This window comes from Falco cherrug, chromosome 11, assembly GCF_023634085.1.
Source record: "Falco cherrug isolate bFalChe1 chromosome 11, bFalChe1.pri, whole genome shotgun sequence".
Lineage (NCBI taxonomy): Eukaryota > Metazoa > Chordata > Aves > Falconiformes > Falconidae > Falco > Falco cherrug.
The window spans coordinates 15,303,281-15,323,821 of NC_073707.1; the positions used below are offsets into that span (position 1 = coordinate 15,303,281).

The window sequence follows — 20,541 nt, forward strand, 5'->3', positions numbered from 1 at the left end:
GCTAGTGATTAGTCTGTAGTCCTTTGACCTGAGTACTGACCTGTGAGGAGCACCACTCATCACTGGTCTCCACTTGGACTTCGAGTTGTTGCCTGCAGCTCTTTGAGTGTGACCATCCAGCCAATTCTTTATCCACTGAGTGGTCCATCTGTTAACTGCAAATCTCGCCAATTTAGAGACAAGGATGTCATGTGGGACAGTGTTAAAATGCTTTGCACAAATCCAGGTAGGTGATACTGGTTGCTCTTCCCTCATCCATGCTGTTGTAGAAGGCCACCAAATCTGTCAGGCACTATTTGCCTTTAGTGAAGCCATGTAGCTGTCACCAGCCACCTCCTTATTTTCCATGTGCCTTAGAATAGTTTCCAGGAGGATCTGCTCTGTCAACTTGCCCAGACACAGAGGTAAGACTGACTGGCCTGTAGTTCAGCAGGTCTTCCTTTCTTCAATTTTTTAAAATGAGGGTTGTATTTCCCCCTTTTCTAGTCAGTGAGAACTTCACTGGACTTCCACCACTTCTCAAATATGCTGGATAGTGGCTTAGCCACTCCATCTGCCAGTTCCCTCAGGACCTGTGGGTGCATCTCGCCAGGTCCCATGGGCTTATTATGCATCTTCAGATTTCTTAGATGGTCTTGAACCCAGTCTTCTACAGCACACTCCCAGTCCCTGCCTGTACCTTCTTGGCAGTGTGGCTGGAACACTTGCTGGTGAAGACTGAGGCAAAAAGTCATTGAGTACCTCAGCCTTTTATGTGTCCCAGGTGGCCTTCCAGAGAGGGCCCACCTTTTCCCCAGTCTTCCTTTTACCACTGTCATAGCTATAGAAGCTTTTCTTGTTGCCCTTGGTGTCCCTGGCCAGATTTAATCTCTCAGGGCTTTAGCTTTCCTGACCTGATGCCTGGCTGCTCAGACAATTTCTCTGTGTTCCTCCCAGGCTACCTGTACTGGCTTCCACCCTCTGTAGGCTTCTTTTTTGTGTTTGAGTTTGTCCAGGAGCTCCTTCTTCACACATGCAGGCCTCCTGGTGTTTTTGCCCAATTTCTTCTTTTTTGGGACTCACTGGTTTTGAGCTTGGAACTTTATTCCTTGAATATAATTTATAATTAAACAATTAATACTGTTTAGACATTTAGTACACTAACCTACTGAATAGATACAAAGTGGAAATTATCCCTCCAAAGACTTTTTAAAGTTGAAGGGTTTTGATCATTCATATTGTGTAAATATACAACTTCACTGTATTGCCAGCAAAGACCTTGACTTTGGGTTTTATGGAGCAGTGTTGTGCTCAGATAAATCAAGATGAGTGTAAAATATGTTTAAAATACTGCCAGGAATATAGGCAAATCAGTTTCATGTTGGTGATTTCTAGAATAAGGTATTTTGAAGTATTTAATGTTTTCTGTGTATAGACATACTCCAAGTCAGGCGTGTTTTCTTAACAAATTTGGAAAATCTGTTTGGAAAATTAATTCCTTATAGGTACTTCATTTTGGTAACTACCTCTTGCCTATAAATTTTCACTCTTGGAAAAATTTGTGGTTACTTAAGGCAGAGAACCACAGCTCTGCATAGCAGAATAGATGTTTGTGGTTAAGTAGGTGGCAAAAGAGTGGATTTAGATTTGGTCTTTCTCCCCCTTAGTGACACATGCAATTTCTTGTACAGTTTTACTAGTGATGCCTGGAAGCTGTATTATGATGAGTGCATATGCTGTCATCTGTATAACTTTTTTGCATTTCTGAGTAGAATGTAAAAAGCATAATGTTTAGATCTATTTTTACATGAAACAGAGGCTTCATTTCTGCTTTATAAAGGAAAAAAAGCTCATATTACTTGGGTCTTTGGACAGCCAGTATAAATCCAGTGAACTGAGTTATCTGTAACTGCACATACTAGGAAATCTTAATGTTCAGTGTGTTGGCTTTTCTAACTTCATAATAGAAGTGAACGATTTACTAATAGTCATTAAACCTTATTCAACTGAAAAGAGTTTTAACTTTTAATTTGAATGTGAATATTGATTTATGAGTTTATAGAGTACCCCACAGTCATGGCAATACTTGGAGCAAATCTTATTTACTGTAAACATGTGCTTCCATATTGATTTCTCAAAGGCTGTAGAGGTTTTTCGTTCCTTAAAAATATCATTGTCCATTTTCATATAGAAATTTTACGTATAGAAAAGAATTTGGATATCAGTATTTCACTCATTCTTTTAATTTTGAATGCACTGTGTTACAAAGTTTAATGGATCTGCATTCATCCTTAGACTACTTGTAGGATTGTATTGATGGGGCAGTAGTGCTGTATTTATGCTTTTACTTGAAACTGTAAATGTTTTTGGTAGATCCCACTTAGACACTGTAGTATAATTCTGTGGATTTACGTTTTTTATAGATGAAAACTAGTTTCCTACTTCAGTAAGTCTTTAAACGCTTTTAGGAAAATAGTAATTTTGTCCTTTAAACAAGGAATTAAAATGATCTCTCCAATTAGTTTCTAGCTTCTTCAGGATATGTTAGATATTTTTCTGTAACTATATATATCTACTAATTTTAAGGTAGTTAGGAAGAAAGAAAACTTGGCACTATGTCCTTTCTATGCAAGTCATTTCTTTATGCCTGGTCTCACTTGGGGACTTTGTTGCTTACAACATACTCTGCACTTCCCCTTTTGCATCCCTACAAAAAATTCTTCCCATCAATCAAAAGATTTTCCTTTTTCGTAGGACTTCTTTTGCTGGGCATCTTGCAGGGATTCTTGTTGGATTGATGTACACCATGGGACCTCTGAAAAAGATCATGAAAGCCTGTGCAGGTATGTAATTTTGTTGAATTTATAAAATCTGCAGAAGAGACACTTTTGTTCTTAAAATTCAGTAAGTCTTTCATATAGAAATGCAGGCCATTCCAGGAAGTTTTTAGGCAATTAAAGATATGTTAATTATTAAAGTGATTGCAGAAGGAAAAAAGTCAACTTCTTTTTCTTATATATGAATGATAAGAACCAGTAAATGTGTCTTTCAGATATTTTTACTTAAAGGAATACACTTTACCCTGCTTTTGAAATGTTTATGTAGAGTAAAACATTTCACATAAGATGTCAGTGATAATGTCACTTCATTTAAAGTGTGAGGAAGCCATGAAAATATGCCAGAGCACAATATGCTTTCATGTTGATTTCTACTACTTGCATCCATTCTAGTGGAAGTCCCAACAGTTTGAAAAAGAGTGCAGGATGTTTGAGAAGTTGGTACTGGAATGCTCAAGCTTACAACTGTGTTTTACTACAATATGAAAAGCTGTAGTAATACTTACTTTTAAAAAACATCGTATCTTTAGTCTAACAGTTGTTTTAAATGCAGCCCTGCAAACTTGTATGTGAACTCTCCCAAAAATTTCAGCGTTTTAATTGGAAGTCTTAAGCCCTGTCACGACAGCTGTGCTGGGGTTGGCTGTCAGAATTATTTGGGTTTTGTCTGATGACTTACTAGATCGAGTACTTTATTCATGACTGTGCCATCAAGTTGGCCAGGGATATGGTATTTGTACAGTGGGAAATTACTTGTTCAAATATGTATGCTTTTCACAGGAGGTTTTATTGCAGTTCAGTGGTACAGTCTGTAAGTCGTGTATGTTTAGCGGTTTTAAGTGGCTAAATAGAGACTGAAGTGTCAGATTTCCTACCCCACCGCAGTGACCAGACATAAAGCATCACATCAGTTAAATGTCAGTATTGCATGTTTCTGTGGCATGGGGGAGCCATCTGATGGGGTATTAGGACAGGCAGGCATTGGATCAAACTGCCTAGGGAGGTTCAGAAGTCTCCATCCTTCCATGTTTTCAAGACTTGACAAGATAAAGCTCGGACTGAGTACCCTTGTCTGATCTCATAGCTACCCCTGCTCAGTGGGAGTTGGGCTAGGGACCTTCTGAGGTCCCTTCCAAACTGAATTATTTTAGGATTCTGTGATAAAACCCATGGTACTGTTGGTGAAACGTGCTATGGCGATTCTGCTGCTGTGACAGCTGCTGTGTGACTAAGACTTGGAGGAAAGAATGTTCCAGCACACAGGTCCATCTTTTTCTCCTGTGTAGAAGAGCAGAAACAGTGCAGTGTTACTCCTGTCCTGAATTTTCTGTGCATTAACCCTATTTTAGCAATTGTATAGTCTCAGTGCAGAAATTATTCATTTTATGTTCTGAAGAGCATTTGTTAGGTAGGTTTGCATCTTTCTAGTCTACATGGATATGTTGCTTCAACATGGGATGATAGTATAAAATCTGAAACAGTTTACAAGCTTACCAATACTATATTGTCTCACTGATGTCGAAAAAATTCATAGATACCTGTGGTTTATATTTGTATCGTGAAACAGGCTCTGAAAGAAAGATTACTTTGATATTTGTATTTTATAAAGAAAGACAGTGTGATTATTTTATTCTAATAGCACATGTGTTTTTATATTTAGGTGGCATTTTTTCATTTACTGAGCCTGCCAGGCCAAGGGACTATTATTCAGGTAAGTACTGTCACCCACTTACCTAAAAAAGGAAGAGATTTCATGTAAAATACCTGGCATGGTGAGGGAATACATGGCACTTGAGGAAAAAAAAAACTTTACTCAATTAAACTTTAAAAATTATTTTTGCTAATGATAGAAAACCTATAGAGGAGCTAGTTAAATGGAAACATGTATAATAATCAAAACATTCTGCACATATACGTACTTGCTAAACTGGCACTACTTCTCTGGGCATGTCTCCCCTTTTAAGGGAAGTGTGTGGATCTATGTTGTGCAAGAGGCTTTCAACCTCAAATTAAGGTTGTGACTTTATAAAATGCTACCCTGGGGAAATATCATCCCTTTTGCATAACTTGTAGCAGGGGAAAAATTGTGTCTACTGAAAGCAGGTCTGTGGACCTTGGTAAATCTGCCCTGATCTGGCAAATATATCTGTTCCATTCTAGGGTGGTTTTTTTCCATTCTGGGATGGGTTTTTTCTCCCTCTGATAAGGAACTTCTTCCTCCGAACACTTTTTATAAATCAAGTAATTTAAATGCAAAAAGCCCACTCCTCACCAGAATAAATACAGGCTATCTTCACAGTATATAGATGGATAGTTGGAATACTGGCACACTTTGAATGCAGCACTGAATCATTAGATGTGGAGTGTATAGAAATAACAGGTGGAGGCCTTGTCTGGGAGGGACAGAAGAGGAGCCAGCTGTGAGAAGGGCTGTGTGTTGGATCAAAGCTAAGGGATGTATAGCCTGGTGTATCTTATCTCCTGCAGTGATTTATTCTCATTCCTAGGCATCTGCTGTAAGAATGGGATAAATTTATAGTCATAACTCCCTCAAATACCTACCAGTGTGCAGTGGCTTGTGGCTTAAAGACATTCTCGGCAGAAAGCTTTATGGCGAAATTTTGTCTTTAATAGCCTGTGGTAGAATCTTCTTCCATGAATTTGTCAAAAGCTGTTTGAGTTGATGGGAACTCTTTTTCACACCTACAACATCACAGAAGAAGAATTACAGAGTTTACTTCCTGGTGTAGGATCTGTCATTTTTGTTTTGAACCCACTAGTTGCTGATTTCATTTGGTGCACGTTAATTCTTCTCTGGGAAGAGAAACTAAGTCTTCATTCTTTATGTATTTCTTTAATAGTCTTTATGGTTTTATATACTTCCATTCTATACTCACCATAGTCATCTTTTCTATCTGGTTGAAAAGCTGTAGTCAATATGGTTGCTTATGTGAAAACTACTTCATATGTTTGATCATTCTCACTGTTCTCTGATGTTTAGTCATGCAGGGTTTTTTTATTTTTTATAGCTTTTTATAAGGGAGACGTGCTTACTCTGAGCCGCAGTGAGCCAAGGTTAGTGCTGCTTTTATTGTCCGTGTTGGATTGTGGATCTCCATGATCTACCTCCAATTTTATTATTACATTAAATAAATCCCACATGTCTCAGCCCAGTTAAAGGTGTTCACTGAGCTGTAAGTACTGCTCTGTCTAGCAGGGCCCAGGTGAGCTGCTTACATTGCTCTGTATTCCATGTTCATAAACACTAAATCTTCCTTCAGTATTCCAGTACAGCAGAGTGGATGGAAACTCCGCATATTTATATTGGAAAAGGTACTTTAATGGCTAATAAAGATAAGAATTTGTACTTTACATTTAAACTCCGTAATCTATTGCAGCCACTGTACATACACCAGCTCCTTGGGGCTTGGGTGGATGTAAAAGACCACCCTTGTGGAATAGGAGCAGATTCTGAATAGCCCTTTATTTTTTCCAGCTCTTCCTAAGCAGGGAAAAATGAAGATATTTCATGTGAAATATCTAGCATGGTGAGAGACTACATAGCACCTGAGGAAAAGATACTGTAGCAGGGTGGTAGCAAGGAAGTCTGGGGTTTTTTTGCAGGTCTTGGGTACTCCCCAGAGTAACCATGCTGTTGCTTTGAGTTGTTGTGGACAAAAGGGAGATAAAGGAGAGGGTTAATACGAATTATTCTCTCTCCCAAGCTCGGGTTTAAATGTAACTACTTTTTAAATTATTTTTTTTAGTGAATTCATTTCTCTAAAATGACTTAAAAATGCAATTTAAAAAAAGTGTTTCTTATGCTTATTCCCTGTGTATATTCTTTGTAATTGTCTTTCATCCTATTTGCAGAAGTCTTTATGGAAGATTTAACCTTTTGCTTGGTGTATGATATATGTAATAAATTTGGCCATCTGTGAATTAAGAAAACTCTCTCCAATGCCATAGGCTAATGATGCATATCTTGATTAACTTTTCATTTTCTTGTATTGCTGATTTATTACTATATGCCTTTAAATACCAATTTAAATAGAAAAATAGAAGAAATTATGATCGGAACAGATTTTATGAAACAGTACAGGGTAACAGCTTTAGAAGAAAAAAATATTTAAAGTGTAATTTTCATGCATTTAGTATTTATTAACTGAATTTTTGCTAAATGCAGTTCATTAATAAAGTCTTAGGACATTTATTTTGATTAATAGGAACACCTTGAACATGTGGATTCTACCGAACTTTTTCTTGTTGTAAAATAAAAGATGATGGCTCTGTGAACACTTACAACTTGATGGCAGTGGTAAACATCAAACATACAAACATTTACAGTAATAGTGCAAACTTAAAATATGATATCCTTTTTCTTTCATCGGATCATTTCATGCTTTTAGTACCAGAATTTTTGTAGTCTTCATGCTTAAAGTTTTGAAGCTTCCAGAAAATAATTTGTAGCTGAGAAAATGTTAATTCAGATTAACATAATGCAGAGGGGAATGAGGGGGATACATGAAGATTGCATCCAAAGTGTATGTAACAGCTAAATGATATTGTGCTGTCAGGTTGTTTTTTTTTGCAGAATTATGTCTTTTAAATGTATCCAGTATGACTTAAAGGCTTTTAAAGTTAGTTAAAAATATGACTGTAATTCATACAGATTAAAAACCAAACAAAAAAAAATCCTTTCTAACCAGAGGAATTGGTGATCATTTGAGAAATGGCAGAATTTTAGGTTACTAGAGGATAATGCAAAGTGTTCACTGCAGGCGTATGAAAGTATTTCTGATGTCAGTTGTACGTTCCAAAAAGGAAAAATCTGCAAATGGTTGGAATTAGGTTTTTTCCTCTACATGTGTATATGTATACATACATCTGTGTGCACATACATGTGTATATAGAATACATGTAGGTATATTTGCATAATACACACAGAGGAATATATATACTCCTGTACAGAATAGTGTGTAGTCTGTTTGATTTTTTTCCTGCTTTTTCTGTATAACTTTAAGATAGGGTATTGCTATTTTTATTTGTCTTAAGGTTGTAAGGCTTGGGATTTCCTTCTTTAACCCAATCATTTTTTGAAAGAAATTATATATGTGTCCTCACTTCATAGTCTGTGCTAGTTACTAATCGCAGAAACTCCACAAGAAGGTTACATGTGGAATCCATATGACTAATGAGATAACACAAGACTATCATGCTAATAATCTGAAGATAAAGGGAATGACATGCTGTGTTTGTTTCATGCAAAAGTATTTCTCATTACTTGATTTGGAAAAACTTCTGTACTTTTCCTATCAGTTGGAAGAAGCTGAAACTGCTAACACTTCTGTCCTTTGGTTTTTCAAAACTGCCTGGCCAGCTGTCTGGAAACGCAATTACAATATCACCCAAAGCTTTGTATTTTGAAGATGTAAGATTGGAATAAAAAAATGGGACTTTTCGCCTTAGTTTTTCTCAGTTAGGATTTTCTGTACTAAGGCAACATCAGATTGTGTTGGGAAGGGGCTGTTGCTGAATTCTCTAGCCAAGTAATATTTTTTTTCTTTTAAATCCCATGTCTTTGGGTGGATGATGGTTTGCGCTTGATTTTGACAAATTTGCAAATGGTCAGAAATTCGTAGTTGTCAGTAGTGCAAGCAGCATCCAGTGATTGTGGCATTAGATGAGACCTATGGTGTGGTGGTTTTTTCAGGGCAGTTGTAGCTGTGCAATAGCATGATATTAGCTGTATATATTACTGCAAAAATTTGCAGGAATCTGTTCCTATGTGTTTTATAGGTCCAAACATTACTTGAATTTATGATGACGTTGGCATGTCATCACGGGGAGGAGGGAGAGACAGACAGGTGGGAAAAAGCCTGAAACAGACCTGAGTGTCATTGTTGTTCTAGTGACATTAATAAGGTGTCCAAATAGTGACAATTAAGTGTTAAAAGGATCTGATGAAAAGTGTCTTTCAATTTCTATGTGAAACTTCTTAGTAATGGCAATTTTATGATACTTAAAACAATTATAAAAACCTGAGATGTTTGTTCTGTTTTTTTTTCTTGGTTTTCTTTCTCCTGTTACCATAATCTGGCTTTGTAAATAGAAATTGATGGCATATGTTGTATAAGTAATTGAATCCTAATAACATGTTCCTTTCCCAGATTAAAATAATGTGTGGAAGAAAGCATAAAGACAATACCTGATTTCACACTCTTCTACTTAGTAGCAGCAAATTATTTTCTTTATTTTGTATTCATCTTACAGAGTATTACGGCTATCCAGGTTATCAATACCGAATGCCAAGGAGCTATTATACAGGTGGGCTTACTGAAGAAGAACAGCTTGAAAGGGCAGTGCTAAACAGCCTTAATGAAAGAGGTAGGAATTTTATTGCATTTTACATTTCAAGTTATAATTCATACTGAGAAGAGAGTTGGGCGGGGATTGGGGGGGGACATGTATTACTTATTATTAGTTTTCAGTATTTTTGACATGTCTTTGGAAAAAGATGAAAGTTTCCTGGTACAATTTTCAGAGAATGCAGTGTGAGGGTGTGGTATCATTCCCTTAGTATAATTGCATTTATTCATAATTGCGTACTGTTTGATTACCTTGCTACCACTATAGTAAAAGAAATGCTTTTATAACTAAAAAAATCCTTAAGTAAACTAAGCTGGCATGCCAAAAAAGTTTTACAACGCTCTAAAAAAGTCGTATGAAGAGGTATAATAGACTTGATGTTGCCAGTGTTTTTTAACTTTCTCTGTGTGTATATTTTGAGGTTTTACACAGATTTAATTGATAAGCAATGTAGTGATTTCTTTCTCTTCACACTATCCTTTTCTACCTTAAGGGAATGTTATATTCCAGCTAGCTGAAAGGCCTAAAAAAAAAAAAAAACCAAAAAACAAACAACTGGAAATACATAGACATAAAAATGGTGTTTGTTTTTAACTGAAATACATTAGTCGGTATAAAATGCATTCATTAGGATGTATTTTATCTTTTTATAATGCAGGTGAAATCAAGAGGGTAAGAATGCTTTATAGAATCTCTTTCTCAGCTTCTGAAAACTTGAAGGAAAATCAGTTTATTAGGACTGACAGCACATTTTTAGAGCATCATGTGTAAAACTTAAAACTTACATCACACAATTACGCAAAACTTTTGTGTTGAAGTGATAAAGGACGGAAATGAACATGGTATATGTGGTCTGATATTGGGATAGTTTTCATATCAAACATTGCTTCCTCTTTAATCTGGTGCATGTTGGTATGGATTCTTTGGGGAGTTCAGACAAAGGCTTTAAGTACTCCTTAACTTAGGAAATGTGAAAGATTTCTTTGAAGTTTGGTGGAGCTGTAATACCAATCTTAAGAAAATTCATAACCTGACTATCTCATCAATGTGATTTTCCTTCTTCCTAATCTTGGTGTTCTAGCTTCCTGGGTGCAAAGAAGCATTCATTAGGAAAAAGATACAGAAGCCTCTGCTTGTAGCTGCAACCCTTAAAATGCAGAGCACCATTCATAAATCTCCACTCAGAAAATTAACTTACATCTCTGTGTTATGGCTGTCAGCAAAATACCATGCAAAATAAGAAGATTAATATCTTGACAAATCATCATCGCTTTTACTTTCACACCATCTGTGATCCTATTTTTTTATTACAAAGAACGCGTTGTATATCTGGAAGATGGTTTTAAAAAGGCAGGAGATAAGGCAAGACTGTGATAGGAAAAGGCTTTTCCAGTTTGAGGAATCCATTAACATACTTTTTTACAGTAAATACAGCTTTTTGCTTAAAGTTTGCATCTATTGTGAGTCATCTGGAGGCAGAAGTGCAGATTTTTTTTTTGGAAATTGGTTTTTAAGTGACCCCCACCCCCCCCAGTTATCTTCATTTTTGTGTTCACCTTTGTTCTCTAAGCGTAGTTATGTCTTTCTGTTCCTCAACATTATGAAGCTGGAAACTTCAAAAACCCCAAATATTTTCTACAGCAAGATAATTACTGTAGTGTATTTGTTCTAGAAATTATTGCAATCTGAGCAGTCCCATTTTAATCAAACTGTACTGAAAACCTTAGAAGATAGTGAGAATCTTGGCTTTCAAATAGATCAATACAATACCACTTAGTCCATCTGGGTTGTTCAGGAAAAAATAGTGAATTACTTACTCTTCCTGCCGTCTTAGGAATTTTTAAAAAATAACAAAGTCATATCAGTATGTTGCCCTAGGTAACTTTGGGAAGGAATGGGTCTAAAATGAGCTTTATTGTAAGGGGTATTTTTTGTTTTACTGTTGCTTTTACATGACATTTTACAACGTTTTGAATACTGAGTTTAAGAAAGAAATCCTTTGAAGTTTTAATAGTGTGTTTTGAAATATCTGCCATGTTTGTGAGGTTTTTTTGAAACGATGAGGGAAACAATGCAAATAATAATGACAAAATTATGATATAAATAATGAAGATAGTATACACTTTAAAGGCTTTGTGGAACACCTGCAGCTTTCATTTGTAGCCTTGAATAATCTATATCACCGATGTATCACATTACCTATGTAAGTAAGTATTTTTTTGTCTGCTTGTTGTTTTTGGACAAAGATAAATTTCCAGCTATAAAAGGGAATATATTCTTATTTCAAGAATGCCTTTTGATGAAACAGGAAATAGAATTTAAATAGCATCTCTAAAAACCTCTCACTGATAGGTAACTGTATAACCAAGTCACATTTTAAACTTCGATCTTAACACTATGGTAGTGTCTGTTTTCAGTGCTCGTTACAGTTTCTAAGTCTTACAGATAAGTGAAGCAGAAAAATAGAGCATTGTATATTGATTCCAGTATAGTTTGGTGTGGTTGAATATATATAGATATTTTCATTGGTTTCATGGGAGGGAAACCTCTTTCTCCTGCCTGCTGGAGCACTTTAGTTTGGACAAGCACAGCTTTAGAGCTGAACTCTTAAAATATTTCCTTAAGCTGCAGAAAGGTTCAACTTGCCTATAGGCAGATGCCTTATTCAGTAATATAAAGCATGTAATTGATCATACCTGTTTTAGTGACACAAAGGATGAGGTTAAATTTATTGTGCTAATGAGGAATTAGGATATTCTTCCCTGTCAGTTTGAAAAATAATTTGCTTGACTGAGCACTGTCCTTTGAATGTGATAAATTTTTCCCTAAAGCATGACATTCATGCTTGTTTGCAATTACATGGATCATGAAACAGGTACTTAATGTGACTAGAAATTACATAAAATAATTTGAAGTGGATGGGTAAGTGGATGTAAAAACAGATGCCACAATAAAAATTTAGGGCGCTCTTTTCTTATTAAACTCCACCCCACACCCCCAACAATGACATTGAAAATAACACATTTGCTCTGTAGCTTGGACAAAAAACTATTGCAGTAATTTTGATTGATTTTTTTTTTTTTTTTTTTTTCTTTCCCCTTAGTTAGAGAAGTGAATTTATTAGGGTTTTTAGGCCACAAAATGTATTATTACAGATTTGGAATGTTGATCCGTTCTTACAAATTACTGTGTTAGTATCCTGCTAAGCTATTAAAAGTATCAGTGGCATAGTACAGAATTTTCTGGTGTCAGTTGTTGTCCACAACTGAAAAATAATTTGTATTAAGACGTGCATCAAATTTCAGTAGTTGCTCTTCTATAATCCCATACATGGGTTATCCAAACCCACCATAAAGGTACTGCATTTCTGCTTATTCCACATTCGGGCATTCCTGGACTGCAATTCTGTTGTTATGCTATATTCTGAAAACTTCTTAATTAATTTCTTAAATAAAGATAATTAGTATCTCATGCAACACAAACTTCTAAGCTTGTTTGAGATTTATGTAGGCATAACTTTTAAGACTGTCAAATTATCATAATGATTTAGGTCCATTTACTAAAAGGAACTGTTACTTATAATTTCCATTCCCAGGCTTAGATAGTTGTTGTCTCACAAGAATCAGTTTAAACAGTGTTAATTTTTTTTCTCCAAAGTTGGTTGTTGGTGTTTTTCTAGTTGTCATTCTTATTCTTGTAGTTCTTATTGGTTACAAATTACACTAACTCTTTCTTTAGTTAAGTCAGCAAAATAAGTTTGGATTTAAAAAATCACAGCTTTTGATACTTAAACTATGTGAGTTTACTGTGAAGTTGAAATATATGGCTACATTTTTGTTTAATACTATATTAGCCATCCTTAATGTAACCCCAGTATATCATATTTCTTATCTTGTTCACTTGCTATTATGCTGAGAAGAAATATCTTGATTTGTGTGGGCTGCGGATGTGGGTTTTTGTGTGGGTGTTGGGACTTTTTGAGTTGAATTTCCAACTGTCTGTCTTTCAATCTCATTAATGTTAAGAATCTTTTGCAAGCTTGTGTCTCTGCACAAAGGAATTTTCTTTTTTTTCAAGACTTAAGTTTTTTAAACATGTAGATGATAGTCTTTATGATAAAGAAGAATACCTATAAGGATAAGTATATAGATATTTCTCTTATAATGAAACTGTCTCTATATGCATTTCTTTAGCTCTAATTTAAAAGAAAATTTAAATTAAAAAAAAAAACAACAAAACCCACCATCCACTCGGAAGTTTTTAGATGCTCAGGTATGGGCTAATCATAATTAATTTTTTTCCCAGTCAGTGTTATCTTTCCCTTCTGCAATCGTAGGAATGCCAGTTGTTGCATTTGACTATGATAGTTTTCTATAGAATTCTCTTAAAAGAGATTACATGTTCAAATGTGCAGTGCGTGATATCAGATTAAAATAATTTCATGAAGTCATATGCTAGGATTTACACCTCATTCTTAAAAGTCCAACTTTTTTTTTTTTAATTCAGAGTATATATGGTCTTAGGTACACAACACACATTTTCTTGGAAAACCACTTTCCTCATTGAGTAGAGCTTTTGTTCTGAATATCTTTCTAAAACTGCAACTGTACTCTATGATCCTGATCACTAGCAATTTCTTCAGGCAAATTTCCAGGAAATTAAATCAGTAAATGTTTATCATTTCCACACAGAAAGCTTTGTTGTATGCTCAGTGTAAGTAGCAGACTGCTTGCAACGAGAAGCATAGCCAGAATTCTATTAGAAATATTTAATGAATGTATAGCAATTAACTCCATATCTGTAAAAATTGTGGTTGATGTAGGATAAAAGAGGGTTACTGAAGATTAAAACCAAAAACGTCCTAATTCTCTTGATAATGGCAGTAAAGTTCACCAGATACGTAAGACAAAGCACCACTAAGCCTTTTACCACAGGCTTATAATTTAAAACGGAACCACAACTAATGAGCACCTATGAAATACCCTGGTGTAAAGAATAGATCTGTAAAGCAGTGACATCATTCTGTTGGAGAACCCCCATTTACATGGGCAAACAGGTTAGCTTCAGGCAGCTGAAGCAGTTACTGCCCTTTGTTGTCTAAATTGGTGTTTGTTTAATTTTGCCTAAAAATACTGGAGTGGATGAAGATTATAGGACCAAACACTGAGAGCTCAGAAGCATCGTTCTTCATAGTCCAACTATTTGTGCTGCAGTAGCAGTGCAGTTGGGATCAGATGGGGTGGACGAGTAGAACTGGCAGCTCCTTCAAATCCAGGACTTGTACTTGTATGTCAACAAACTGTATTTTTTTTTTTTTTGTCTAGATTAGCAATCTTTAATCAAAAATGTGGTCTAGCAAATTCCTTCTGAAATGCTACAGTACATGTAATAGTTGTTTTAAGCTTTGTATGCACTTGACCTTTCAAGATACTGCTATCTATCTTTAAATACCGCATAAGTATCATTGAAATACTGGGTTTAGATTGGTCTCCTTTACTCCCTGTGCTTAAAAAAAAAAAAAAGAATGCACTCATGCCTTTTGAGTATTTTGGTGAATATTTTGGGGGGGTGGGTTTTATGTTTTTCTCTTTTTTTAAAAGCAATGCTATACTTGGTTCAGATACTAAAGCACAGGTAATAAACAATTTATGAACAATTGTGCTTGGTTCGGGAAGACACATAAGTACTTGATACAGGTTTGTTCAGTGTTGCTAGTGTGTTCAAGGTTTTAAATTGTGAAAGACTTCCATACAATTAGCATAACCAGGGAAATTAGTTTCACCTTTGTTTTCACTGTCTCTTTAGCTTGTCCTCAGTGCTACATTTTTCCTCATTTCTCCTGTCTTTAGGATTTCATTATTATTGTTATACATTAATCCATATAGACAGCTTGGCATTCTTCTAGGAGAGGCATTGTTTCCTTTGAGAAGTAGTGTGTGGAAAGCATTCCTTAGATGCCTGGAGGAAAATACACTAAAAGAATGTTTTTGATGGATGAATCAACACTAGAAAATGTTCAAACTTCCTTAGTAGTTTGCATTTTTGCTTTTTTTTTTTTTTAAACTTCCATTTATGCTCATTATTCAGGAGTTCTATGTGCAGCCTTTTCCTCCAGCCTCTTGAAACACTTCTACATACAGGAGAGAATATTGGAAGAGCTGAGATGTGTTCTGTTAAAGTATCATTAACAGAAACCGTTTTCTGATCCAGAGTACATTTATATAAAAATTGGTTATACAAATGAATGAGAGAGACACCCTGTGTTCAAGATTGAGCTCGCTTGCTCTTTTAATAATCCAGTTGTATCTGGACTCATTGTGTATTACTTCCCTTCTAACTTCATTAGCCACAACTAATTTCCTGCTAATTTGATTTCTCATTTGTCAGCCATTGCAATGCACAGCACAGAAACAGTAGTTAAACCTTGTTTCTCCTGTTCACCAGTGTATGTTTCAGTCTGTAAGATGAGGAATATTGGCAGCAGCACCAGGAAGAATAGTTTGCTTCGTAGCATGACAACACTTTCATACACTGATGGAAACTTGAAGGGCAGCTAGAAACGGTAACACAGGCTATTAAATGTGGTCTCCTTGGAGCTGAGTAGAAAAAAAATTGGGCAGAGATAAGTGCTAAAAGCCAAATCTGTCAGATTGTATAGCATATCTGCATTTCGCAGAGGCAAGAAGATGTGAGAATAAAAGCAGATTTGCTGTTTTGTAGGGTTGGGTTTGGGTTTTTTTTTTCAGTTGTAGTTCCTGTCTGGCTTCTAGTGCAATGTCAAACAGTGACAAGACTGCTCTGCTCTGTTTGCCTCAGCTCTTTCTGGAAACCTCCTTGTCCTTCTAAAGTATGAGAGGAGGAAAAATGGTGTTGCATATGCACTGCCTTTCCTTAGGATTCTCTGTACAACTCAATAAATCGGAAGGTAGCTGGTTAAACTAACTTTGACTCGATTACTTATTGGCTGGAAGATAGGAAAGAACTATAGCAACACTGGGCATTTGACTCTAGCTTGTCCCTGGTCTCCAGTTTACTGCTTCCAATTCCATATGCATTAAAAACATCTGGTTGATTATGCATAAAAATTGTATGTTTAAATGTTTATGAACTTGAGAGAACTCCCATTTTCTTAAATAGAACACTTTAAACATTGGTATTTTGTATTAAAAAGCAAGGTGAGTCAGGTCTGTACCACAGATACATCAACGTAGTACATTGTATATAATCAGTAGCATGCCGAAGAGCACTTTATGAATTCTAATTAAATCCTGGCATTATAACATAGCAGAGCTGTACTATTTATGGAATAAATACATTGTATAAAACTGGCATAAATGAAAGCCAAGCAAGTGTTCCAAGTTGTTATGACACTTGATCAAATATTTTCAAACCACTATTGCTTACTAGTATTGAAAAATAAACCATAAATCTTTTGCCCCTGTTTTAACAATCTCGATCTGTTTCTTGAAGGATGTAGTTCTGGGACCCCCAAAGGACAACAGCACTTCTCTTGAGGAGGCCTGTACTGGACGGTTCCATACATGGCCATCTTCCCACACGTTTTTTGGCATTTCCTTCTCTTCCTTTCAGGAGGAGGAGATTGGGAGCCACAGAAAGGTTACCTAAGGGTAGAAAGACAGATACTCTGTATTGTCTGTATTTCCTAGAAGAAAGGTTGGAAGAGACTGAACAAACATCCTAGCTTTGGTGACTACGTAAGCTATCTTTAGACTCAAAACAGTTCCTAGGAAAAGGACTGGAAGAGCTTGCCAGATCTGTGAGCTTTTAGGGCAGTGAATACAGCATTTCTGTCACTGCTTTGACAGTGGCAGGTACAGATGCTGGCAATCTTTTGTGTAATCCAATGACATGATAGAATACAGAAGATGCAGCGAAGCAATTAAGCTGTATAAAATGGGGATGTCTGCATGAGATGATCCTAACAGCTCTGCACTTGTGAGGACCCAAGCTAATGGTCTTTGAGCATTTTGTTGGCTGCAGAAAACATTGCTTCAAGAAAAAGAGCAGGAAATCCTGCGGTGAGTTTGCTACAAGCTACGTACCTGAACCTTGTCTCTGCTAAGGGTAGACTTTGTCTTTCACACCTTTCAAAGACTAGGAAAATCAAAGCCAGGATTATCTTTGTGGACATGAAACGATTGTATCTGAGGCACCTGTTAAGGGCTTTCCTCTTGACACAGACCAGGCTTTTCATCCAGATCAGGGCTCTCTGCATTTTGGTTAGCTGCGTGGTGCTCACTGTGTTGAAAAGAGATTGTAACTTGTCTGTGATTATCTTTTAAAACAAAGCTACAAAAGTAAGATTTATTTTTTTTTTTTTTAATGGGAAGTGTTTATTCTTTGTATGGGTATGTGTTTGTACAGTTTGGTTTTTGTATGGGTACCATGTTCAGTAGTGCCAGGGCAGATAGTGATACTGAAAATTGTAAGCTATTCAACTGCAATATTCTAGATTCTTCTTTAATACAACTAAAGCTAGCATGAAAAAGAAATACAGACACGCTGCTTTGTAATACCATCGCTACTTGCTGCACTCGCTGCCTTTTACCTGGCAGCATCAGTATTTACGAAGGACCTAACTGCAGGTTTCTACCAGTCCGACTTTCACAGATTGATAGCTTGATAAATTATTCCTGAAGCTTACAGTAACTCTCTTGCAAATCCTATTCTAACCTAAAACTAAGTCCGTTACTCCAGAGAGGAGGAAAAAATCAAATGCGTGTGTTTGATGTAACACTTCCACAAGCAGAACTAAAACCTCACATGGAGGTTTTGTCTGCTTGGCTCACCCTGTAAGATGACTGGCTGCTTTTTTTGCTGATGCCAAATTTCATGCAGAGGAGCAAAAAACTTACATTTCACACACATTCTACAGGTATTATTGTTATACTGACAGGATGGCATGTTTCAAATCATCCTTACATCTGATCTTGATGATTAGAGGGTGGTATGTAGGTGAAGACTAAGTGCCTGGCCAGCCAGCTGAGTAAGTTTTGCTTTGCTGTGGAGCAAGGCTGGCTGTGCTGCAGCCAGATCTTGCTCTGGTGCTTCTGTGAAATGTACGTTTGGGGCATTATCACCTGTTGTGAATTAGCAGTGCTCAGAATCACATGAAACAGAACTGACGTGTATAGTGAAGTCTTTCATTTGCAAGACTTGAACCCGGTAAGACGGTCTGAGCTCCTTGCATTTATTGTTGGTTGACTTTGTTATGCACAGTCTCTGTTGATGTAGAATTTAGAATATATTCTTTTGTTCTAAATCAGAAATATCATTCAGTGAGATCTTTATAGGCAATGAGTGTCTGCTGTATCAGAATTTCAGAATTTGATATAGTTGTTTGTTTGCAATCTTGAATTTTAAAATTAAAACAGGTAATAAAACCTAAGATACAAACTGGAAGATTTTCTTAAGAACCAGAACCACCAGTATTGGGTGCCGAATTTTCAGTGCGAAGTCTCCAATATCCCATAAGGTATGGCTAATAATCACATACACAGATATCTTTTTCTTCCTGCATTCTCAGATTGGGCAGTTTTATTTTTTTAAATGACTGTTGAACATGCCAGTCATTTGATTCAAAAAAATGAAACTTGACTGAAACCAAGAGAGTATGACAAACTCCCTAGTTTCTTGAGGTATTCCCCTGGTTAGTACTGGTGTTTTTTTGACTTGAGAAGACTGCTGCTCAATAGTTTTTATTTTTCTGTATTGTGTAAATCCAAGAAAAACTGTGCAAATTTAAGTAACAATCTGCAAATCCGAGTGGGTTTTTCTTAGCTAGTAAAAATGGTCTCATGGGTCAGCATGAACAGTTTTACAGTCGTCTTTACAAAATTGTTGTTGAGGTTACTACACAAGCAGTTCCTCATGTAAATCTTGATGTAGGTCAGGTGCTGAAGGAAGACCAGGGAGCAGGGGTGGGCCAGCACGCGCAGTGTCAGCCCCGGCAGGCCAAGCTGATGAGTTGTGCGTGACCCTGCTCTTCTGAGTGCAAAACAGTCTCTGCTTTCACAACTGAGAGATGCTTGCCTGTTCATAATGGGAGGGGAAAAAATGTTTAAAAGGGGAAACGATCCGTGTTGTCACCTTCATTTCAGACTACGTGTCTGTGATTTCATCAAATGTCCGATTGTGACATCCTGAGTAACCTGTGAACTAGTGCTTAACGCATTATACGTTAGACCTTTGGGGGGCTGGAGGTTCAGAGTAATGTTCTCTAATGCCTAACTACGGTAAGTATTTTAGGCATGATAAGCATATTTATTTAACCTGTGGATGAAAATGTTTAAGGTTATTAAAGCTTGATCTTGTATTACACTGATACAGGTCTAGTTAAACCAGTTGCAATTACAGTGTTTTTCTTGTTCTCGTCCAAAATCCTGTAGTTGTAAGCTTTAGTAACAGAAAAAAACCCCATGCAGAGTCACGGGAAAGGTATGGAAAGTTGGAGTCTTCCATATTCACAGAACGCGGTTCTAGTTCACAATAATACAAATTTAAAAATATGCTATGTAAGGGTTAGTGTGGTGTTCTAACTTTTTTGTACGATAGCCTTCGGGTTTGTCTATCATCTAGTGTTATTGCAGTTATTGCAGTCTTAAAATCTGTGTTTTCCTGAAGATTTTTGCTGATGTGTTGACAAGATTGCGATTGTTTCTTGCACAGAAGTCCAGGTGTTGTTTCAGTAGTAGCAGTGGCCTAATTACCATTTCTGAATACTGCGGCTTACGATTTTGATTAAATAAAGGTGTTATTTCATTAATATTTGTATTGTAATTAAAAATAAAGGTGTTGGGGAACTATTTTGGGTATAATTTAAATATATACATACATATAAAAATGCACATATTTAAACCTTCCCATTCAGACAGCTTCACTCCTCACCATATTGTTTGATGTAATATAATACCTTTTCTTGAACATAAAGCTTTTCAAAAGGCATTGTCAGCCTTTTATTTTTAGGTCAAAATAGAGTATTTTGAATCTTTTTTTTTTTTTTTTAAATAACATTTCATTCTATTCCTAGTGATTATTAAAGCACCTTTATATTCAAAGTATTGAGCATATTTTATGGGAACTCTGCAAATACTTGTCTTAATTGTATAAATAGTTTTTAGTTAAGAAATCAGATGCCAACCAAGAATGCTATGTAAAAATAAATGGAGAAACCTGGATATTTAATTGACAATGTCACTACAGAAAATGTTTGCATGTTCAAAAAACTTTTTTAATTATGAAGATTTAAAAAAAACCAATCAAACCTCAGCACTACAATGCAGTTTTGACCCTGTATGGTGCAGTCATGTTAGTGATCAAGATCTTTACTATATTA

At 36.1% G+C, this 20,541-nt stretch overlaps 1 protein-coding gene across 5 annotated transcripts in view; it reads left to right on the top strand.

Annotated features, from left to right (window-relative positions):
• The window catches only part of RHBDD1 (rhomboid domain containing 1), a 45,890-nt gene that overhangs the window by 20,818 nt on the left and 4,531 nt on the right, over positions 1–20,541 (top strand). For 4 of the 5 annotated variants that reach the window (XM_055723524.1, XM_027811824.2, XM_027811825.2 and 1 more), the window contains exons 4-6: positions 2,734–2,822; positions 4,477–4,527; positions 9,090–9,203. In XM_055723524.1, coding sequence (XP_055579499.1) covers positions 2,734–2,822; positions 4,477–4,527; positions 9,090–9,203 — 254 coding nt within the window. Of the gene's footprint in view, positions 1–2,733; positions 2,823–4,476; positions 4,528–5,845; positions 5,892–9,089; positions 9,204–20,541 lie in introns of all 5 variants that reach the window. The other variant, XM_055723525.1, reaches the window with a different exon arrangement.